A 22,997-nucleotide genomic window follows, 5' to 3' on the forward strand; every position below is an offset into this window, starting at 1 on the left:
CCGCAGGTACTGTCCTCTAGACTGTGGCTAAAGAGACATCTGGGAGGGGGGAAAACCAACCCAAAAAGCAAAACTTCATTTACCAGCATTGGCACAGGTCAGAGGTTTTATCCCTGTTTGGAAGCCTGAACCAGACCTATCATCTTCAGTAGAGTAGTTTCTTATGAACTGGCGTTCCTATTCATATCCTCAGGGAATTTTGAGGGCTGACTTTGGAGAGAAACATTAAATGAAAGGTGCTTTCCCCAGTCCTGTCTAGGACTCTTAGATAAAGAAAAGAGCTTTATAACATTTCAGAGCTACTTGCAGCTCCATCAACACCCGCCTCTGGTAGCTCCTCTGCACCCGTGTCAAGTTGTGGCAACTGCCATGCTACCCAGCAGCAGACTGCAGTCACTCATGCCAGGGCTCCAGTGCTTTTCAGCTAAAACATCTCAAGGGAAAAGGGTCTCGAGTGCAATGCAGTGCCCCCTCTGCCATCTCTCCTCCCCTTCGCTAGGGTGACAAGGCCATGTTTCTCTCCTGCATGAGCTCATATCTCAAGTTAGAGGGCCAGATGGCACATCAGCGAGGGCGGCAATCCAAGCTTTCGTTGGTAGAGCTTTACCCCTTGCAGTGGACAGTACAAATATAAATACATGAAAAGAGTCTGATTGTTCAGGAAGGAGCTTTTTAGAGAGCTGGAAAAAAAAAGTTAAAGCTGAAGATCCACAGCCTCTCAAGGCTGGAAGCAGGGCTGCAGCAGAGGCTGTGCTGATAGGCAGCAAGTTATCAGCAGCAAGTGATTATGAAGCTCTTAAAGTTGGCTGAAAAGAGATAAACCAGCCACAGAACAAGGACTGCTCAAAGAAGTTGAGAGGCAAGAGGGATTTTAACCTCCAGATCCCCTGTAGAGTCAGGAAGTCACAACAGAGGGAGGATGCAACCGCCAGACATCCCACAAGGAATATTTATAGATAAAGAAACAAGGGCAGTTACACTTTGAGTACAGCAGGCATCTGCTGCCACAGCAGCTCCGGTAATTAACGTGCTGCTCTCAGGACACCTGGCAGAGGTTTATCATCATAACTCACACGAAGCATATTGCTGGCACGAAGGAGCCCTCACCCACCTTTCTCCCCAGTGCATTTAGCAGGGAGGAGGTATCCTCCAAGAACTAAGACCTGAGTTTCTGCCAGGCTGGTTTTTGCCAGCGAAGCAAGTGCCATTTCACCCACCTGCACCCATGGTACCCCTTAAGCTGGATGCTGCTTCTCATGGTTCCTGTGCCACAGTGCTCCCAACACTTCTTCCAAAATGGAAGACCTTCTGCAAGAGATGGAAAGAAGCACCTGTATCCCCAAAGCTACTGACTTCAGCAGATCCGAATGCTATCTAGAAAATTTTCAAAGGTTTTAGTCCAGCACCAGCTTTTGGTTTTGACCGCCGATCCAGCAAACAAGTGTATTTGTCCCAGCTGATGTCCTTGCAAGCTATGATCTTGCTGGGCATCCAACACCACAGACCAGCCAGGAACTGGGCAGCCTCGACACGCAGCTCTGAGGGGTCAAGGCAGAAGCAACACACGGACAGGCAGCAAGGCAGTACCAGAGGGTGCTTTTCTCCTCTCCCCAGCCTGACTCAGGGCTGCAGTCTGCTTCTGGAGCTGGCCCATCTCTAAGCACCAGGAACTTTTCCACTTCGGAAAGAACACCCTGAAAAACCAGTTCTTTCTCTTCTTAAAGTGAAGAAATCCAGGCACAAAGTGTTTTCAGAAAGTCATTTGGTGCAAGGATTGCAGTCCCTGGCACACCTGGGGTGTGCACGACCACTGCCAGAGGCAAGCTTGCACTCTCTGGGGCAAATATACTTCCATTATCATTTTTCACAACAAGAGAAAGATGGAGGCCAGCAACAACCCTGAGGTGACTGGCATCTAATTTTTCATCATTGGAGTATTTATGGCACAGCCATTTGCAGCATCTTGTAATCACTTTACCGCCTCCTTGACCCCTGGCTCCCCCTTATTCTGCATCTCCTAATTGCATCTGAACAAGCAGGAGGAAAGCAGCAAAGTGGATAGATGCAGGAGAGCTGAATGGTTGGTTTGTGATACTTGGAAGGACAGCAGAGGAATTGCAGAGCCAGGTCTGGCTGTACCCCCCACCACCAGCTTGCTTCGACCTCCCACGGGCTACGAAACTGGAACTTTCCTCCTTCCTGACACTGTGTAACCTTGAAGAGACATCCCCCGCCTCCCCAATTTATTACTGTGGTACGAGAGATTAACGAGTTCCCTCCCAACAAAGGCGTAATCATTATACACAGACACTGCCCAAAATCCCTGCATATTCACAGCCTCTCCTGGCAGGGTATCAGCAACTACAGTATTTATATTGACTACCAAAGCCCCTGGGTTTGACAGCATAAAGCAAGGGAGACTTGGACCGTCGTGACATGGATGCACAGAGGGCTCTGCAAACATGTCAAGCTACAACATGCCAGGGTTAGGAGGTACTCTGCTTCAGCAGGGATGACTAACTGCTCCTCAAGCCCACTAACCCCTCGTCTGCCACAACACAAACAGTGCCTCCACCAATAAGCCATTGTTTTTCCTCTTTTTCCCCTACAAACTTCTCAGTTGAGTTTCACACGATTCTTCAGGTGCCTGGAGAATGTAGTTTCAGGGACAACATTAACATTATCCCATTCACTGTGTCAGGCAGGAGTTGCTTGAAGGGAAAGGAATCGTCCCACACTATCTACTTTGCAACAGCACAAAAGCATGAGATAAAGCCTTGTTGCCTGGGGCTAGCAGGGAGCCCTGCTTGCTTCAAGCCTCCTTTTTTGTCTTCCCAGTACACTGCACACCAAACTGGCGCAACAGGCTTCAGAGATCAGCTCTGCCCGAAAGCATTATACCGACTTCAACTTACAAGATAAATCCCAGCTGCATTATTTGTATTTATAGTCCTGCTTACAGAAGCATGAGACACGTGTGGGATTTGCTGATGTAGTCCCAAAATCCACATTTTTGGACAAGAGCGTCAGTGATATCACCCAGACATAAAGCGCAATTTAGGAGGATGTTAAGAAGTTGCAGACTTATTTAGGGGTATAAAGAGATACCAGTCTGTCCAGAGCTCTTTCCTCCACAGCCCCTGGTAACAGGCAGTTACACCACTCCAAACAGTTCTGCAACCCCAGTGCTTTCTATCTGTTTATTAAGGAATTAAGGATAATTTCAGGGGAGGAGAGATCAAGACTGCTGGCCTTACTTGATGAAAACACTGATGTGAATCAGGCAGGCAGCAAGGTCAGACCTCTTTCAAAAAAAAAAAACAAACCACAACACCCAAACCATAAAAACCAAACATGTTAAAGCACTGAACAAAATACTGGAAAATATGCTGTTGAGAAAAAAGCTTGTATTGCATCTCCCAGAGGAGTGCTTATCTGACTTAACAGGTCTTCTCCAACTCTGCTTTCTAGATGCTGTCACTACCACTGTACAAAACACTGCACAGGGGAAATGCATTTATTACTTATTTCCTACAAGTGTTCCAAAAATGAAAGATCTGTGAGTCTGCCTGAACAGTCTAGTCCAAGAAAGGAGTTTTAAAAAGACCTTTTTAAACCTTTACAACTTGGTGTAGCGCACAGGGGATCACAAAGAGGGATCTGTTCTGACACCTGCCCTGTTTGGGAAAGCCTGGTCTCCAACAGCAAGAGAGAACAGTGTCAGATTTGGTCAACTTGCTGCCCAAGTGAGCTTATTCTAAAGGACAGCTTTATTTAGGAAAAGCAGCAGCATGACCCCTCAGCCCTGCTGGGCAGCAGGGGCTGTAGTCTGAGCCTGGTAAACACCACTGGTGTGAGTTCATAACTTCAGAAAAGCGCACAAAAGCAAACAGAGATATATCTTGGGTCACTCCTTTGCCCAATTTGTTTTAGCTGGCTTGCTTCCAAGGTTCATGCTCATCACCCACCATCACCTAAGCCAAACCAAGCACTAAAGCATGCAGGACATTCTTCTTTGGGGAAGCCAAGTGCATCTGAACTCACCAATGGCCTCTGCCCAACACATCAGCTACCTTTTGCTTCTCTTAAGGGCTGGTAGCAGCTCCTTTCCTGTTCCTTTCCTCAGTTCCCTTCCACAGAGCCATCACGAGCCAGCTGGAGATGGCAGAGAGGAAGGACTGACCCTTTGGAAAATCTCAGCATCCCAGTGACAGAGTAACCCAAGCTCCACTTAAGGAAAAAAACAGTTATTGTGAAGTGAACAGACAGCGCTGTGCAGAAAACACATTCCAGTCCCCTGCACTATTGATTTTCCAGAGAAAAGAGACAAGCTAATCCTTTAAAGTTTGTTGCTTCAATCCACGGTCTTGCAGTTGCTTTCCCATCGTACCAAAGGCTGACTCTCCTGCCCAGCCCTAGCAGCAGGGAGGCTTGCCTTCTGGCAGATGTTTTTTACTCAAAATGCATCAGTTACAAGGAAAGCAAGAAAAATCACACATCAGAAGCTGAACTCCAGCTCTTAGGTCACTAGTACAAGAAGTTTATATTCTACTTTCACAACACTGCACTCATCTGCCTCTCCTCCTGCCAGGTCAGGAAAAACCTCTTATATACAAGGCCAATCATTATCTGAAGTTCCCTTTGCATTAGGAAATACAAGGGGTGTGGGAAACTCTGAAAGAGCTAGTTTATCTGTCACAGGCATATGATGAGTAAGCAATTGAAAGAATTTATTGACAAGCTCACAGAAGAACAGACCAGGATGAAGGAGGCAGGATTTATGCCATATTAACAAGGCTGTATAACAATTTCAACCTTATTAGTTTCACATAAAAAAAAAAGCTGAGAATTGTCTTCCCATCCCACGTCCAGACACCATTTATTTCCAACAAACTTGGCTCCTGTCCTTCTTCAGCCACTCTAGAGCAGAGCAGCAGCTTAACTGACCTTACTTTTTGGAAGCTGACTAGATGAGAGGCGTAAGAACACTCCAATCAGCCTCTGAGACAGGGCTTTCAGCCAAGAAAAGCTGTATTTCAGGGGCACCTGTAACAAACAGTTAGGGCTACTGATATTTATGCCTAACGCAGTACTAATTCCTCTGCTGTGACAGCAATAGCTCAAAATTCAGGTGCCTGTACATACAGAAATGGCATAATAATCTGGACTCGTGAGAGGTTTTTCCTTATTTTGAAGGCTTTCAGAACTGCATCTATGCACAGAAGTAGGAGCTGCCTTTGTTATACATCTGTTTCCACATCAGTATCATAATAAAACACATCAGAGCATTTGAGGTAAGGAATATAATGCAATATCTTTGGCAAGAAGGTCTTGCCATGAATAACTTCTCATAGGATATGTAGGGTACACGCTAATAGTGCCCAAGTCCTGCTGCATCCTTACTGTAAGCTGGGGTAACCTGGACCACAACAATGCTGCAGTTTAAGCAATTTATTTAAACAAGATGATTGCTTCACACCAGCAGGGTAAACTTGCACCAGTTTTTCTTCCTTTCCCCTGGCTCACTCTGGGAGGCCAAGGCAAGCACCCCAAACCATTTTGATTGATGTGCTGTGAAATCAGCCCTCCCTGCTCCAGACACCTGCCACTGAAGCAGCTACCATTCCCACTACTGGTTCTCAAGGTCTCTAGACACCGAGACCTGTAAGAATATCCAGGAGACAGCAGCTGTGACCCATTTATTACCGGATGCTGCTGCAGGGCACAGCTGAGGAAGGCAGGGTAGAGGAAAAGCACTTGCTGCAAAGGGAACAAGCGGAGCAAACCCAGGTGTCCTTGGAAGAAGCACTCTGCTTGCAGCGCTGCTCCAGCTCTGTCTCTCCAGCTCCCAGTTGGCAAGAGACAGCTTAGATCAAGCATGGATGTTCAAGAACTGCCATGAGGGCTCCCCTCATATCACTGCTGGGGGGCAAGAAATAAAACCAAAACCCACAAAGCAAGCCCACGGAGGCCAAAAGGCAACCACGGACAGAGAGGCCACAAGAGTCTCAGGCACTGAACAAGCTGGTAAAACTGCCCTAGCACAGGCACATGTATCTGGAAAGATCCGTTTTGACAGTAAGAGTCAGATACTTTTACCCAGAGCAGGGGCTGCGCACACACACACGTGGCACAGTCAGGAAGGAGAAATGCTGAGGAGGGAGGCAGAGCACATACGCTAGCGGCACAAAGCACAGCGCTCCAGCCTACAGCCGGAGAGGGCCAGGAAGGCAGCACCGCACCGAGGCAGACAGGATCTACACCAACACTTATCAGTTCAGCCTTCGCATTTGCCGATTAAGTTCTGCTGGCACTGAGCAATTGTACATGTCCTCAGACTACCTCCTCACCCCCCTGCACAGCCTCCCGCAGCTGCAGCCCAGCCCCGCTCTGGTTGCTGGGTATTCTGATCAGAGTGTCAGGCTGGGGTGACATTGTCCCCTCCTGAAGAGGGACAGTAAGCGCCTGCAAGCCCGCTCATTTTATTCACTGCACAAGCACGTTTCCAACTGGGATAATCTCCATTAAACCATCTGCGCTCCCATCTTCGCTCGGCCCGCACCCGCTGGGCTGCCTACGATACTGCAGCATCTGTGAACTGGCAAAAGTGGATGCCGCGTCCCTTTCCCAATCAGCTAAAAAACCAACAGAGACTCAGACAGAACAGATGCACCTGGTAGCTTTGATGCGCTACCGAGCCAGGCTACCAGAAGTACCTGTGCCAGTGCCCCTTCTGAAAGGCATACGATTCCCCCTGAGAATTTAAGCCATTTCTTTTCCATCATGGGAAGATACGATGCCCCGAACTGCCAGAAGAAGAGGGCTGAGAAGAGAGTAGAGGTTTCAGCTACAATGTCTGCCCTGGTGCAGAAGAGAAGCGCCGTTTGCCAGGTCATGAATGTATTTTGGATCAGACACACTGAATGGCTGCTGATCCCCAGGATTTAATCTCTTATTTATCTCAGTATCTGCTTTCTAGAAACAGGGACTATCATGTCACATTCTTACATCACTGGAAGAAAAAGACAAGAAAGTATTATGATGAAAGATCTGAAACTTAAATCCACTGCCCCTTCCCTGCAGCTTACATAGAAGATACCCAGCTGACCTTACAGAAAGCATGATAAAGCGACTGTACTGAAGTGTGCATTCAGCACAGAGAACTCAACCCTGTCCTTAGCACTGCCATCCAGACAGCCAAGGGACTCAGGAGTCACTTCAGCTGTCGAGGACATGACAGCATGGTGATGGATCTGAAGCAAAGATAGAAAGCCATCGATCTGCTTTAACTGTAATCAGTGCTTGCCTTCAACAAGGTCACTGGGCCATCTAACACATGCCTTTCTCCCAGCCAACGTGCCTTGCGTGATCTTGCCCTCAACAGGCGTGAGCACAGCAAGACTCACCTCTTAAACCTCCTGGGACTCCTATGGTCCCAAAGAGGAGGCAAATATTAGCAGCAAGTGATGGGACAGGAGCAAAAGTCTATTTTGGTATGTGCTGCACTTGCCTTCACTTATTTGTTTTGCAAGCCTTTATTTTCCAAGGCAATTTACAAACAAGAAGCAAGATAGCCATTTGTTCAGACAAAGGTTAATAGGGGCCTAGTGGTCTCTGAAGACTGCAGTCACACTTAGGTGTGAAATTCTGGAATAGCAATAAAGATGCTGCACAGACAAGCAAGTCTCAAGAGAAGAATTTAATCTGTCTAAATATTCTCATTATGTGCATAGTTTTCAGCTTCCATTCACAATGATCTGAGCAGAGACAGCTTCCAGAGGCCTTTCTGGACAATAAAGCATGAAATAGGATTTCTACATCAGTCATTATTCCCTTTTCCATCCCCAGCTCGAAGAGTCAATGTTTGAAATGGGTTTTGCTGAAAAGACGACATAGCATTGGGAGAGAAAGAGTTGACAGGAGGAAGGCAGCACAGATCTTTGGCAGACTAGTGGTACTTGGCACAAGAGAGCTCCCATTGGCACCATTTTCCCAGAAAACCTCAAATAGATTATTTCTCCTGGTAGTCCAAAAAAGGCTCTCTGCGGGGTCATGCACAGACTAAAAAAAAGAACACTACATCCAGAGACCTGCTTCACTGGAACTAGAAAGAGGTTCCAGTTACATCCACCCATCTTGCTCCTAAAAGTCACTTAAACCTACATACAGTACTAAGAAGAGCTGAGAAAACTAGAGGCAGGCATCTAGGACAAAAGGGCTGATCCAAAAACTCGGCTGCTTTCTTTTGGGATCACAGTGTCCATCTGTCCCCTTGCCACAGGGGAACTTAGCCTGCAAAAAGAGACCTTGTTTGTCCACTGAAACATGGAATCTGAATTATTCCAACAAGCAAGAATTCTAAAAAAAGGAAAAGTCAAGAAAACAGAGCAAGCGCTTTATGCGTATGATCCCCTGGGGAACTAGAGAATAGCTATGCTCTTGATGAATCTCACCGCTCCTCACTTTCATGCTTCCTTTTCCCCTTCAGACAGGCTGGGTTCTGCTTTTCTTGCATGTTCAAGACTCCACTTCTATTGCACAAGAAGCTTGGACAAAATTTGCAGGGATAGTTACAGCGTTTTGCTACCAAATTTTTTAAAAATTGGTATTTTTATTGATAATATTGATAAATTTATCAAAAAGCAACTTCTTACGGCTGCCCTCCCATCCCCAGGTTTCTCAGAGAGTTTAAGAGCTACTACTGTTCACTAGTCCCTGCAAACAGGACAGCAGGGGAAAAAATATTAACCAGCGCAGTCACTTCAGAGGCAGCCCAAACTTGAAGACAGCATCAGTACTGTGGTCTGAACATTTTATAAATAATTATATCTCTCATCCCTCTCTAGGGAAATTGTCATCATCACTGTTTTCTGGAGAATAAAACCCACACAAGTCAAGCAGGGAGTGGGACCAGCAGAGCTGGAGGTAGAACAAGTACCAGTTTACTCCCATACTCACCCAGTAAGAAGCACTAGAGACCTTAACAGAAAACCCCAACTTGGAGGTAATGCTGACACCCAGCAGCCTCCTGAAAATAGTGATTGTGGGAACTGCCCCACTCCAGTAACCTGCTACAGACTGGTATGTTCTCCCACAAACAACCCCTCCCTACTTCTAAGGGGGAGCAGAGGAAAGCACCAAAACCCTCATCTCAATTACTGAGCAGAGAAGGATTAACCACTACCAAAGACTTTGCAGATATTTATTCTCCAAATCCGCAAGAGGAGACAAGCAGAGGGAAAAGCTCCTCTGAGTTATGTACACAGACGGCAAGTCTAATGCTTACACAGTCTTAATTTTTTTAATTTTTCAAGCCTTAACAACAATTATCTTCATGAATTATAGACATAATATCCGAGAGATGGAGGCAGTAATTAATGCATGTCTGCCTTTTCTGACTAGCTCCTTCTGCTGGGTCAGGGAGAGTTATTGAAATTCAGGAAGGAAATCTTCAATCTTCTGGAAGTTTTAAAGAAACAGACCAAGACACAACTTAATAAAGCAATATTTCTCTTAAATAATTAACTAGGCTTTGACATTCACTAATATTTTTGAGGCCCAGCTCTTACTTTTGCAATAATGCTGGAACAAGTGCGCTCAGGGATGTGAGCCACTGCATGTGCAAAGTGTACTAACTGCAAAATTGCTTCAGTCTTTACCCCCGCGTCCTCTACACACACACAGCCACCTTCACTCTTTTTTCTTAAGTTTCATTGGGACCCTTAACAGAAGCCACACTATGCAGCACTTGCACACCTCCCTCTTCTCATTTTGCCCTGCTGACATCTGTCTCCAAGTACAAGTGCTGAATTCTCCCCAAGCTCAAGAGAAGCAGCATTCATCATCCTTTGGGAAAAACCTTCATTTCACAGCAGCACCACAGCACAGTAATAGATGCAATAGACAACCCTAAACTAGACAAAGCTATTACTAAAGCAGCATATAGCACTGGATAATGTTTAAGGGGACTGTTTCTATCATCTCTCAAAAAGCAGATTCTCCTGCAGCATGAACAATTTTAGTCACATAAAGAATGCAGTCAAGAGAGCTTAGTATACTCCAGTATATTGACAATTACCTCAAAGCAACAATTACTCAGCCAAATACTGAAAAAACCCCACCCTTTGGCATGGACATATCACCTGCTTAAGCAATATAAAACTACACAACAAGGACAGAACTCTATTTAAACTCAAAATCATAAGGATCGTTCCAATGGCCACCAAATTAATGCACAGCCATGTCACCAAGAATACAGGGGGGTATTTGGCCAAAAAGGTCAGACTGAACCAAAAGCTTCACACCTCTGTTGTTCACTTGAGCCACATCATCCCTACACGAAAAAAAAAAAAAATCTCTATTCACTAGAAGCAAAGTTTAAATGGTAATAACTGTCACCCCAGTTTCACAAACTCACCAGATACAGTCTGTAAGCATCAATCCGTCGAATTGGCCCCCAGCACTTGTCTGTGTCGTTATACTTTGTGCCATCTCCAACACTGCAAGAATGGTTGCCAGTGGCACTACTGGGAAAGGAGTGAGAAACAAAAGGCAGTAATTAACTCCTACCAGAGGTCTTCCCCTCTCCTGCATGCAAGAAAGAAGAATGATCAGAGACCTGAAGTATCCATTCCTCCTCTCCCTCCCTGAACATCCTCCATCCTTATATTTTCTGGACTGTGTAACAGAACAAGTCACTGAGTACCACACATACATGCAAATTCTTGGACTGCCTGCAGTACTTGCAAGTTTGGACACATTTGGTCATCAAGCTAGCAAGTTTAGGTCATATATGGATCACTGAGATTTTCCATTTCCAAGTCATGAGACCAAATCCAGCCCAGTCCAGATTTGATCAAATCAAACTGCTTCATTATCTATTTCTTTGAGAAAGAGACTGCTCTCAGTCCAGACCTAAGGTCACACAGTGTCACCACTCACTGGTTATAAGCTTGGTAAGCATCACACCTCTCAGTTCTTACCCAAAGAAACAGAAAAGCTAAAATATTGCAATACTCTGTGTGCAGTCAAGCTATTAAGCAACAAGTCCTGTGTCTGCAACCACTGAAGCTGGAAGTACTTCACACCTGAGGACTCATCTGAAATCAGGTCAGGCTACTTTCCAGGCAGGCAGCAGGCACTCGGGTGGGGAATATAAACCAACTTCACCTTACCACCCACAAGCGATGAGCTATCCTTGAGTCACTTCTCCACTCTGTTGTTCAGAAAGTAGAGCTAATCCTGGTCAGCCTTATCACCCCATCAAACCCAAAAGCCTGTTCTCTTCTCTGTCGGTACACAATCCCACAGCAGTAAGCACACTTACCAGGTCACTTGCATGAGAGAGACCGGTACAGCTGCTGCGTAGATTGCCAGGTCTCCATAGAGGTAGATGATTATGCAGAAATAGAAGAGGTTGACACCCACTGCAGGAAAAGAGACAGCAGAGTACACAGGGAATCAAACTCTGCACTTCAAGTACATAAAAAATTTTCAAGGTCTTAAAAATAAATCACCAGCATTTTCCTCCATAGTTTACTACCTTCTGCAGCAAACTCCACCCAAGGGTCACAGCAACAACTGAAGGAACTTAGCTGCAGCACAGGAACTGACAGGACATGAGGTGCCCCAGAGCTAAACTCTGCTTCCTTCAATATCTGGCCCTGACACCAGGCCCCCAAGTCCAAGCCTGTCATCCAGTTGCTGGTCAAGACCAACAGGTCTCACATAAGTCATCTGCCAGATGAAGGTGTCAACTTGAAACAGCCACAGGCAAACACCTAGCTGATGCTCACAGACTTGGTCTGAGTGCAGCCTGACAAACAGCGAAATGAAGAGAGATGTTTTTAAGTCTCTGCTGATTCCAAACCCTCTGCTTGCAAACCTGCAGGACCTTATTAACATGAGGGATTTTGCCCTGCAGAGCTCAGGTTCCACAAGGCTGAAAATGGAACTACTTTGGGAGATCCCTTACTGTCAGCAACTCGAGCCAAGTTCAAACCTGCAAAGCTTTAAACTGTTTCTGCAACTCTCTTACCCTACTGCCACATGCATGCTGTTTCTACCCCATTCTGGCTTTTTGGGTGGGTTTTTTTTGTTGGTATTTTTTGCTTTTTAAAGCTTGCCCTGCCTTCACTTATTAAAAACATCTTACACAAGTTACTTGGGTGCATAGAATAGCCTTACTGGGGCACAAGACAACACTGCTGTGGACAGCTAAAAACTGCAGAGAGAAAAAAAATGCTCAATGACACCCCAAGATTCTCTTCTTCCGAACTTGTCAGTATAAATCTCACCGAGGAAAAGCGGAACATATTTTAGTTCAGAGACAGGTGAGCTACAAAAAAAAAGAAAAAAAAACCCTCAGATTTGTTTCATTTAGGAAGTTGAAGCAAAACAGTTCAAGGAACCTGCCCATACTTTCAAGTTAGGATTAAGCATCAGGTGGCATCACAATACAGCTGCAGTAAATCAGTTCACCTCTCCAAGCTTCACACGTGACAACTATCAAACAAGGACAGCATCACTGCAGGAATGCAGTCTAATATTGCTACAGTGCTTGGATGCCCCAGAATTTTACCACGTTTTGCCATCATACTGGATGGCACTGGATCTCTGGATGTCACAAAAAATTAATAGGCATTCTCCTTCATTTAAATAAATTGTTCAATATGCTGAGCCTACTTAGCATAAAATATTCCTAAACAAAAGGCCTGTATTGGGAAAGCAGCAAGGAATCTTCCTTGCTTCTGGAAAGCAGCAAACTAAGCCAGTATTCCCAGAGTTGTTCCTGGGTTTGTCTAACAAACAAACTGAGACCTTGCAAGAACTGTCAGATCACTTCATATAGTTCCCCACCTTGTTTTCTTCCTCTGTGAAAGATTTAAGATGGTTAAAGAGTCTCTGCATTGTTCTGACGATGGCAAACTACCTATTAGTCTTCTCCAATTTCCCATTAAGAAAGGTTGAAGGTTATTGTAACAGATATCTGGCATAGGACAGAAGCTGCAAGACACACTAAGCACAGGACTACACAGACCCAGATATAGATTCTGTTTTGGGGTCTGCTGCTGGTCTTGGGCCTCAGCTGCACCCCACCCCCAAAATAAGGCCGACATGACCAGCTAAGCTACAGCAGCACCACCAGGTACCCACCAGCACACACTACATCCCCATTTCAGCGCAGATTTCTCTGTCTGTGGGAAGCCCAGGTAACACTCCTCTCCCAAACCCATCCTCCCGAAGACAGGAAGACTTTAGCATCAGTTCTTTTATAAACTGCTGCTGACCCTCCCTAATCAATACTTTCATTACTGGATGCAAAACGGGGGGGGGGAGGGAAATCAATGACTTCCTGTGGGGAAACAGCATGATAGATGTGCCTAGAATCCATTATTGCAATAAATGACTGCTCAGTCCCAGAAGAAAGCACCCAACATTGCAAAATAAATAAATAAAAAGCAGTGCTTCAGAGCCAGCACTTTTAAAAGAGCACACAGGCCCTTCACAGCCTAAACCTAAGTCAGCTCCCTTTAAGAAAGCAGACAGTCTGAAATGGAGATTTATCCCCAGCTTACCTCCCAGGACTGCAGATTCAACTCCTGTCAGATTGCTGAAAATAAAAATCAGTCAAAAGGAACAGAGAACTTGCTAGAAATCGGAGGCTTTGAGAACTATTGCAAAGCTCTCACCAGCCTTCCCTCTGAAGGCTGTAACGCCCTCAGACACCTTGGGTTTGGATCCGTGCTTCGTACATTGTGAGCAAAAACCTACCCAGACAGTTGGTAGCTGTGAACCCACCAGAAGTCGGTGCTTGGAGCTGGGACTTCCCAAGTGTGGCCAAGTTTCTCAGCACTAGGCAGCACCAACTGGTCACTGAGCAACTGCCCTAACTGAAGGCCTTTCTGTGCAACTGTCGGAAGGAAGCCCCTCAGCGAGGCTCTGCAGAGGGAGGCACTCCGCTCGTCTCTTCTCTGCAGCTGCTCAGCAGACCAGACAGTGTTTCAGAACTAAGACTCAGCAACAGTACAGGGGTAGAGCCTCACCGCTGAGCACAGAAGGGAAAGCAGCAAACGAGTCACAGCTGCCCCAGCCCCTTTGCTGCGTGTATCTCACCCCATCTGGAAGTCACAAGTGGTTTCAAGCCATGACCTGCAGCTGCTCCAGCTGCCTTCCCACAGAGGGATTCATCCCTTTGCATGGAGTAGGTCCTGGGGAGGATCTCTAACACAGAAATCAGATAGCTCTGGCTAAAGCCATGTTAAGAAGCAGGATTAGGACTGCCAGGACGGAGCAGTTCTTGCCTTTGCCGGGAGCGCACAGCAGGGCAGGCAGCATGTGCTGGCCCAGCCCTTGCTACCACCAAGGTGGAGTGGCTCAAGGGCAGCAGCCCCAGGCACCTGGGGGGCCCTTACCAGCCCCTGTGAAGCACAGCACAGCTGGGGCCTTCCAGAACTTGCCTAGGGGAGAAAGCACCCTTTTCTCCTGTGACCCTGCACCCCTCCTGTGGCCAAACTGGCCTCTACAGCTGAATCATCAGCAATACTGCTATGCTGTTACACGGTGCTTCTCAAAGCACTTCCCAAATATTACTTCCCAGAGGATGACAGATGAGGAAGCGTTCGCAGTGCTTTTCAGATGACAAAGCATACAAGCAAGAAAACCTGCCTAAAGACAGAGCAACCCAGTGCTACAGGCAAGACTAGGAACAAGGAGATTCTGAGTCCCCAACTTGCACTCAAGTCACCTCTCCTCTTCTCTGACCAGAAAAGTGGCAGCCTGATCCAAGGTGGATTATTTTGATAGTCTTAAGTGATTTAAATCTACAAAGGCCCAGAAGAGGCATGCAGGGAAATTAAAAAGGTTTTTTTCAATTGGGCTTCAAAATTAGAAATATAGTTCAAAGAATCTTCACTCCTTAAGCCCAGCTGTCCTTCAGAGGCAACAGTCTTACACTGGCATGAAGTGATGTAATGGTAGTGGAAAAAACCAGCCCATCACATCTTTGTAAGGTGGCCAGTGAGCAAGAGAAAATGTCTCTTTCCACAAGAAATGGGGCCTGACAGGCTCCAAACTGCACAGCCATTGTGTCTGATGATTTTCTGGCCCGGCACAGTAGTTAAAGTGTACTGTTTTACTCAGGATACCTAACACTGTAGTTTGCATTTCTATCACATGCAGCAATGGATATGGCTTTACTGCAGTACAGTTACAAGTTTGTTCCCTGGCATACAAGAGACATTTAAAAGCAAAAAGACAAGACAGCTGCCAATCATACGCACACCAGGGACTCTCTCAGCAGTTCACGCCCCAGCAGCTCTCTTGGTGACTATCCAGATAGATGCAATTTGCAACAGCTCTCCCCAGAAGTAGCTCTTCCCTTCAGACCGATACTGATGGGGTTCAGAAAAGCCAAAAAGTCTCATTCTCAAATGCTACAGCCAAGATGGAACCGGCAAACACAACAGCTGGGCTCTTCTGCTTTAGACAGCAGAGATCACAAAGGATAGATGCAGCTCAGAGTCAGGTTGAGGGCAGTCAGAAAAGGCACTGACTTACACTCGCCTGTTTCAAGAAACTGGGCCTATAACCTGCAGTATTTTGGCTAGTTCCACTACCACCACCACAGCACCTTCCCCTCCTTGCAGGTTCTGGCCCACTCAGTCCATAAATAATCCACTTTGTAGAAACACCACACAGGGAGATGAATACGGTACACAGAGAGAAGGAACAACACTTTGGGGTGGAATCATCGCAAACTCAGGATGCAAACCCACACCAAGAAGCAGGCACTGAGACAGGACTTCTGAAAATGTGAATCACTTACCTTTATTGAAGAACATGGAAGCCATCTGGCCCATTTCCACCCTCTCGGTGATTTCAAAGATATTGGGTGAGCCACGTCTCTCTGCAAGGTGAAAACAAGAAGTATTTCAACCAGTCCCTCCAATAAACCCAGAGGCCAGACTATCTGAAGACACTCAGGAAGCTCTAGCAACAGTTTGAAGGACAGTATATAGCTCCATAGCTGCAGAGTCACTGGTCCAATTACTCTGCTGAAGCTAGTTTAAAAGTGTTTTGAAAATAAGATGTTCTCATCTTAGTGACCTAGAAGGAAGAGATCTTTATCAGACTGTAGAAGGTGAACAGAATTCTCAATGAGTCTTATCTTGCAAGTGCTCAGGACTTTGGGATGTGAGCACATGGAATTAAGGGTGAAATGGACAGAAGAGTTCTGCCCCACTTGCTGGAGCCCACTGCGACACCGTCCGCAGAGAAAAGATCTTGGATTGAGTGAAAGCACGAACTAGGTACTTACGAACTGACAGGATGGGTCGTGTCTCTGCTCGCTCGTAGCCATCTTGGAGGAGAACATCACTGTCAGATACTCCAGAGGAAGAATCCTCATCCTCGTCATCCTCCTGGAAGGAAAGACCAGACCACTGATGAGATGTCTGCTACCCACAGTGCAGGCTGTGGCACCACCCAGTGTCGTGGTCTCGCTTCCAGAAACTCAAAGGAAGGTGTCAAACAGGGATGGGCAGGACATGCAAGCAAAGGCAACACCAGGGAGCCCTTGGCCCAGCCTTGGGGTGCTGCGGGGAGCAGAGGAGAGCACTAGCAGGGCAGGCTGAAGTGAGTGACAGGCTCCGCTATCCTAGCCTCGGCCATGCACACAGCAACAGTGTCCAATTTGTGTAGTGATATGTGACACAAGGAAGATAGAAACTTCCAGATCTGCAGGGCTGCCGAACTAGTAGAAAAAAAATCCAAACATTATAGTCTTAGCTAGTCAGAACACAACAGTCTAGCTCCTAACTCCAACCTCCCATCACACAGGCAGGGGTTTAAGTCAGCACAAACAATTACGCCCTGCACTGATCCAGAAAAGCCACTAAAGACAGGATCCAAAAAGCCACAAGTAAGTTTTACAGCAGGGACATACTTCAGGACTGTCCACTCCCTGGGATACAGCCCAAGTGACAGCAAGGACATTCCAGCCTGTCCCCGTTAAGTGACCTGAGATCAGCAAGGATTTACAGATCTCAGCACATTCCAAATGGCACCAATATATTGGCTGCCACCTCTGCACACTCACTGAGCAGCGCTTCTGGGCAAGGAGAGCACAATCAGTAAGAAATGTGAACAGCACAAGAGATTTTTCAAAGAAGGAGCATAAAATCCTGTCTTTAATGAGCAACCCCACAGGGAACTAACAGCCATATTTTATATGGCAAAGTTAAGTACAGTAGAAATTTATTCCTTTAGAGTTACTAATTAGGCAAGGCCAAGATGCAGAGGTATCTCAGGCAAGTCCTACTGGATAAAAGAAAAAGAGAAACTGGAAAATTAAACCCCACACGAACCTTGCGTTTTTCCATTCTCTTCCATCGTAGCTGGGCATTTGCAGCAGCCATGGCTTCCACCACAAAGGTCGTAGTCATATAGCTAGAGAAATTAAATTGATATCAATAATAGTCAAGAACTGTCGTTGAAGGGAGACAGAGAATTATTCCCACCTGTCCGTAGGAGCAAGCAAACAAAAACAACCTTTTCACCAGCTACACACATGCGTGCTGGTTTTGGTACAGCGTTTCATCACAGTTTGCCGCTCCCTTCTGTTCTTGAGCTTAAAGTGTTCAAGTGGACCACAAAATGCTGTAAAATATAACATGCCTTCAGATATAAGATATCTGGAAGGCACCTTCCTACTGTTTCTGAGTTGAAGAAGGCTACAGGACTTCCCCCTTTACTAGAAAGCAAGCTTCCTTCCTCCTTTTAGAGCCTAGGACGAACACAATACTATTCTGAAGCTTACCTATTAGGGCCTGTGGCAAAGCTGCTATGGTCCCTTAAAGAATCTTACAAATGGCATGAGAAGCAAAGCAGCAATACAAGACCAAGGAGCAGATCACACAGGCATGCAAATACACTTTGCTGGAGGCCGGGGAAAAGCTGTCCAGGGAAATAGTAAGAGCCACTGATGGAAGGAATATCATTATCTCAGCTAAAACCAGTCCTATAATAAAAAAAAAAAAAGGAAAAAAAACCCAACCAAAAAACAAACCAACAATCTCAAATCAATCTTATTTAAGGCTTTAAAGTGGTCTCTCACTGCTTCACGAACTGGACTCCCTTATCAAGCTCAAATAAGAGATTAGTCTTGCAAGAATAAAAGCAAGCAGCCTGTCCCAAGGCCGATGTAGCAACTTCCACCCAGACTCTTCTTGCACTGAAGGGTCCCCAGCGGGCACGAGGAAGTCACAAGCGCCAGAACAAAAGCAACAAGGCAGTGCAGCTGCCAAGGCGTGTATGTAGTACTTTGAGCTGCATCTTTTCAGATTAATCCACTGCAATTTTGGTATGCAGGTTTGGAGGTTTATGCTCTTCTGCTGACCTTGGATTGTCTGCTGGTGCTGAGTTTCATACATTGAATTTAGGCTTTTAAACTGATCTATCTACAAGGAATTGCTTCTAAAACTTCCAGTTACTGTACTCCCACAGTTTATATTTTATCAAGCCTTTGCAGCTTACAGCTTTGAGGTGGAGAACTACAAGCATTACTACAGTCAGTACTGATGATACAGCACCTCTATATAGCAGTACCTAACAGATCCAAAAAGTGCTGCCTCCAAATCAAAGGCCATTCAGGCTGATAGAATTGGTTACTGACAAGAAAGGAACTTCTAAATTCCATTCTTACAAATGGCAGGAGGGGATTTTGGTTTATTTTATTTTAAAACCAAGCAAGGAGAAAGCAGGGATTCACAGCCCGTCAGAAGATGGCAATTCTATTAATAACTACTTAGACATCAGTGCCGTATCAACAGCCTTCAGCTCCACCTGCTGCTCCAGCAGGAAGGCAGCTGGGCAGAAGCTCATGGCCAGCCAGCGTGAAAATCAAGACACCAGCTCCAAGGTCTTAAGCAGGAATGGGGCAGGGGCAGGAATAACACAGGCCCAGCTATACAACAATTTTTCAGTAATTTTTCCTGATGCTCCTGAAGCCAGGAGCACTGCCAGAAGCCAAGAGAAAGGTAACACAACAGGTCTGCATCACACATGCAAGTCACAAAGCAGAAAAAGAAAGCTGGAAGAAAGGTCCCAGAAGATTCTGGACTGTAGAAAAAGTCTTTCCCATCAGCCAGGGAGTGGGATATAGCACCATACTGCAGGCAGTCAGAAAATGCATCCCTCCAAATAAGGTCCACAGGCAACATGACTGCAGAGATCGACGCTCAAAGCAGTAGAGGGACGGGATCACTCAGAAAAGTACCAAAAGTCTTAGCACTGTCCTTACAGCCCCACCCAGCCAAGCCCCACAACCCCCTAAAGACACATTCTCATGTCCTACCTCATAAATCCCAGGAACATTAGGAGAACAAGGCTGACAAGCCACCCTGCTGTTGCAAAGGCCTTTGGCATTGTTAGAGCTCCTGTTCCAACGATGAGGTTGAACATGTAAACCAGACCAACCTGCAATCCATTCACAAAATCCAACATGAGTGTTTGCAGCTGTGCCAAAGATCATCCAGGACACCTCACATGTACAGATTTAAATGGAGAGCACAATCTTCGAGCAAGCAGGGCGGGAGCAAGCCCAGGCTAAAAATGAATATCGGAGGGGACGGATAACCAAAGAGAACCCAGTGACTGTCAGAACATTTCTGGAGAAGCTGATATTCCTCTCCATTTTTCTAATTATTTTACAATATTATATTTCTTTCTAACTTCTAGAATTAGAAAGCACGTGAGCTTTTTGTCTGTTTGTTTTCAAATCCACTGCCTGCTACCAGAAGGGTCTACATTGTGGGTTGGGGTGTCTCCTTTTCTGACCTGAACATTTAAGTAGCTATGGCTACGTACATAGATACCTTTCAGAATCTCTTGTTCTTCTTTATTCTTCGTAAGCAGGAAACATTCAAACGGAATTCTAATTCAAAGGCTGCTTGCCATTTTACCAGTAAGCAGCGGAGCATATTCTGAAGAAGGGATTTTACTTCTGGAAGGGAAAGGGTTTCATCCTCTCTGGCAGAAAGCTTTTTTCTACCCAGGGGCAAAAGATAACTGTGCACCTGGACAAGACACCCCCCACCCACCCACCTTGACTGTAAATTTAGCTGAATTCATGATCAAAAATTGGCCCAAAGTTCTTTTTATTTTTTATATAGGTCAGAGTCTCTCCAGAGGACAGCCAGTAAAGAACTGCGTCTGAGTACACTTTTCTGGGTGTGAAGCAATTAATATCAGGATTGTTCCCCAGGTACCCTGCAAGCCTTTCATTCACTGACATAAGCACAGAAAATTCGTTATTCAACAAGTCTCCTACAACAACAAAAAAAAGTCAGCCATTGCAGTTTGCAGGAAAGTTCTTCACATTCACCTGGCAGAGCTGTCATTCCCTGAGCACAACTCAAGTGCCCAGGGCCATGACTTACTCTTCAGAGAAAGACTGCTGAAAAAAAACTTAAGGTGATTTTCCTTGAATTTGGTCAAGTAGACAGAGATGAAAATGGTACCCGTGTGTTCAGTCTGGCTAGACATGTTCAGGGAAAGAGGAAAAAGTCATAGCCTTTGAGATTAGACTCTAGGAAATTCATGCAACACTAAGATTATAACATAAGAACAGGTGACACTAATCCTTTAGAGTCCAGACGTCCCAGTTACTGTCTTGTTCTCCATTTTCACAGTTGTGACCTATTTCTGCAGCCTAATATTCAGTTCTTCTAAACTCAATTGTCAATACCGGGATTAAAGTTTTGAAGCATTTGAAAGCCAGCATACAGGTTTCAGGACTGATTCTATATTTAGTCATTCCAGAAAAAAAGACTAAACCTTGTTTACAAAGCACTGTTTTTAAGAGCTGACACTATACACACTTGTGGCTATGAAAACCAGTATTTCCAGTAACATAGGGAAGCAGTAATTGGCTTTGCAGTTTCACAGGCTACCACATTACAAGGAAGAAACATCCTGATGACTGATTTTAAATGAAGTGGTTTAAAACAAATTACTACAACAGCCACAAATAAGTAAACTTTACATAATGTTTTCCCCTGACTTCCTTAAAGTAAAAAAAGAGAAGCAAAGTGGGATAAGTTTCAATGTCACTATTCCCCCCGTTTATGCTAGCTTCCTGTGACAATTCAGGTTGATGAAAACATTAAGAAAATATTTAGGAAAGCGGGGAGAAGGATGCATTAGCTGCTATGGACATGAAGCTCTTTTTAACACTTTTACAACTATGCCTTAAGCAGACACCATCCCTTTACATTATATAAAGCAATCTGTGATGCAAACCCCCCCCATCTATAAGGGATAAGAAATTTTAAGTACACTTTGACCTCCATCATCTCTTGAAACATTCATGTTATGTCCGTGGGGAAGCAGGAAATGAAAACAGAACGTTGAGAGAAGGATTTTGAAAAAACTTGCGAGCAGAACCACAAACAGCAGGACTTACATAGGGAGAGTAAAGCTCTCCTGTATCAGTAATACCACCAGCCATGTTGAAGATGCTGGGGTTGCTCAGAGCAGAGTGAGGAGGGTGTTTTCAACTTCTACTGCCTTTAACCTAGAGAAACACCAGAAAGTTGTGTTAGCTTTGTCAGAAAGAGGAGGAACTCATGAGTCAGCTTTTGCACATCCGTCTTCTGATATTTGAACAAAAGAGCATTTCAGCAGGACTTTGCGCTTCAGGCAGATACACCCCACTCACCAGCACCACTTGTTTCAATACTCCATGAAAAGGTCATGTACCTGTTCAAGCTAATTTAAAAGTAACCAAATGGCCCTGCTCTTTCATGGGATGGCCAAACTTCACCTTCCCCAAACAGCCAGAGGGGATGTTTCAGACACTAAAACCTCAAGAGGAAGAATGCCTGCCTTGAGGATGATCTGGTACTGCTGCTTCTCATGCACACTACTCTTAGAAAGCACGTGCTTCCTGCAAATTAAAGCAGTAAAAAACAGCCTACCGCCTGTCCTCAATCTCAAATACAGACCTAAGTAGGCAAATTAAGATACTGGACCTATGAAAAACACCCTGAGACGCACTGTTACACATACCAAAGCTTCCAAAGCAGAAGTATTTGGAGAACTTCACATCGTCTTCGCAAAACTACAGAAGGGGAGAAGCCAAGCCGTCTGAAAGATTTCGGAGTCAGTAATTAGCCATAGTTGATTTAAGAGCTTTATCATATACTTCTATATATGATCCCGCTTAGCCATCCCAACTGGGACAAATCAGTACAGGCTTCACAAGCTAATAGCACTAAGAAAACCAAACAGTTCATAAGCTCACACACACATTGGATGACAGAAATAAGCAGGCAGAAGAGCTCACTGGGGTCAGAACTAGACCGGCCCTCAGAAGAAGAGGCCAAACATCTGTTTATAAGGGACTTCAAGGCCCTGAAGCCAAGTTTACCACAGCCAGAGCAAGCCGCAGGACCCCGGGCCCGCCAACAGGCCTCGGGCACCCACCGGGCCCAGGAGGGGCCCTGACCCGGAGCCTGCCCGGGCCTCCAAATCCCCCCGGCCTCGCCACCTCCCGGCACCCCCCGGACTGCCCCCCAGCTGGCAGCGCTGCCTGCCCACCCCCCTGCCCGCCCCCCACGCCACGGAGCCCCCCACAGCGCCGAGAGCCCCCCGGAAGCCCAGGCCCTTCTCCCCCCGCCAGGGCCTGGTGGCTCCAGCTCCCCCCCGCCCCGCGCCGGGACCCTCCGCAGGCTCCACCCCGAACCAGGACCTCTCCCAGGCCTCGCCACACGCTCTCCCTCACTGGGCCGTTCCCCAGACGCAGCCTACGGGCCCACCCCCCCCGGCGCTGCGGGACCCCCCCGGGACCCCCGGGACCTCACCGCCGGCGGCTCGTGCCGGCGGCCCCGCCCCCTCATCGCGGGACTTACCGCGCACGCGCCGCCCGCGGGTACTTTCCGCCCACGTGACCGGCTCCGCGGGCGGGGCGGGGCGCAGTGCATGCGCCGGTCACGATT

General features: G+C 46.3%; 1 protein-coding gene across 5 annotated transcripts in view; it reads right to left on the minus strand.

The window, feature by feature from the left end:
- The window catches only part of TMEM104 (transmembrane protein 104), a 45,161-nt gene extending 22,232 nt beyond the window's left edge, over positions 1-22,929 (minus strand). The window contains exons 1-9 of one of the 5 annotated variants that reach the window (XM_080387300.1): positions 22,911-22,929; positions 22,069-22,146; positions 21,464-21,574; positions 19,355-19,476; positions 17,367-17,448; positions 16,319-16,421; positions 15,827-15,907; positions 11,327-11,426; positions 10,418-10,526 (exon numbers count right to left, since the gene is read on the minus strand). In XM_080387300.1, coding sequence (XP_080243426.1) covers positions 10,418-10,526; positions 11,327-11,426; positions 15,827-15,907; positions 16,319-16,421; positions 17,367-17,448; positions 19,355-19,476; positions 21,464-21,508 — 642 coding nt within the window. In that variant the 5' untranslated portion in view covers positions 21,509-21,574; positions 22,069-22,146; positions 22,911-22,929. The other 4 variants (XM_080387302.1, XM_080387298.1, XM_080387301.1 and 1 more) reach the window with 4 other exon arrangements.
- Positions 22,930-22,997: the final 68 nt, after the last annotated feature.

The sequence above is a fragment of the Falco punctatus genome (assembly GCF_963210335.1).
Source record: "Falco punctatus genome assembly, chromosome: 1".
NCBI classification, from domain to species: Eukaryota; Metazoa; Chordata; class Aves; order Falconiformes; family Falconidae; genus Falco; species Falco punctatus.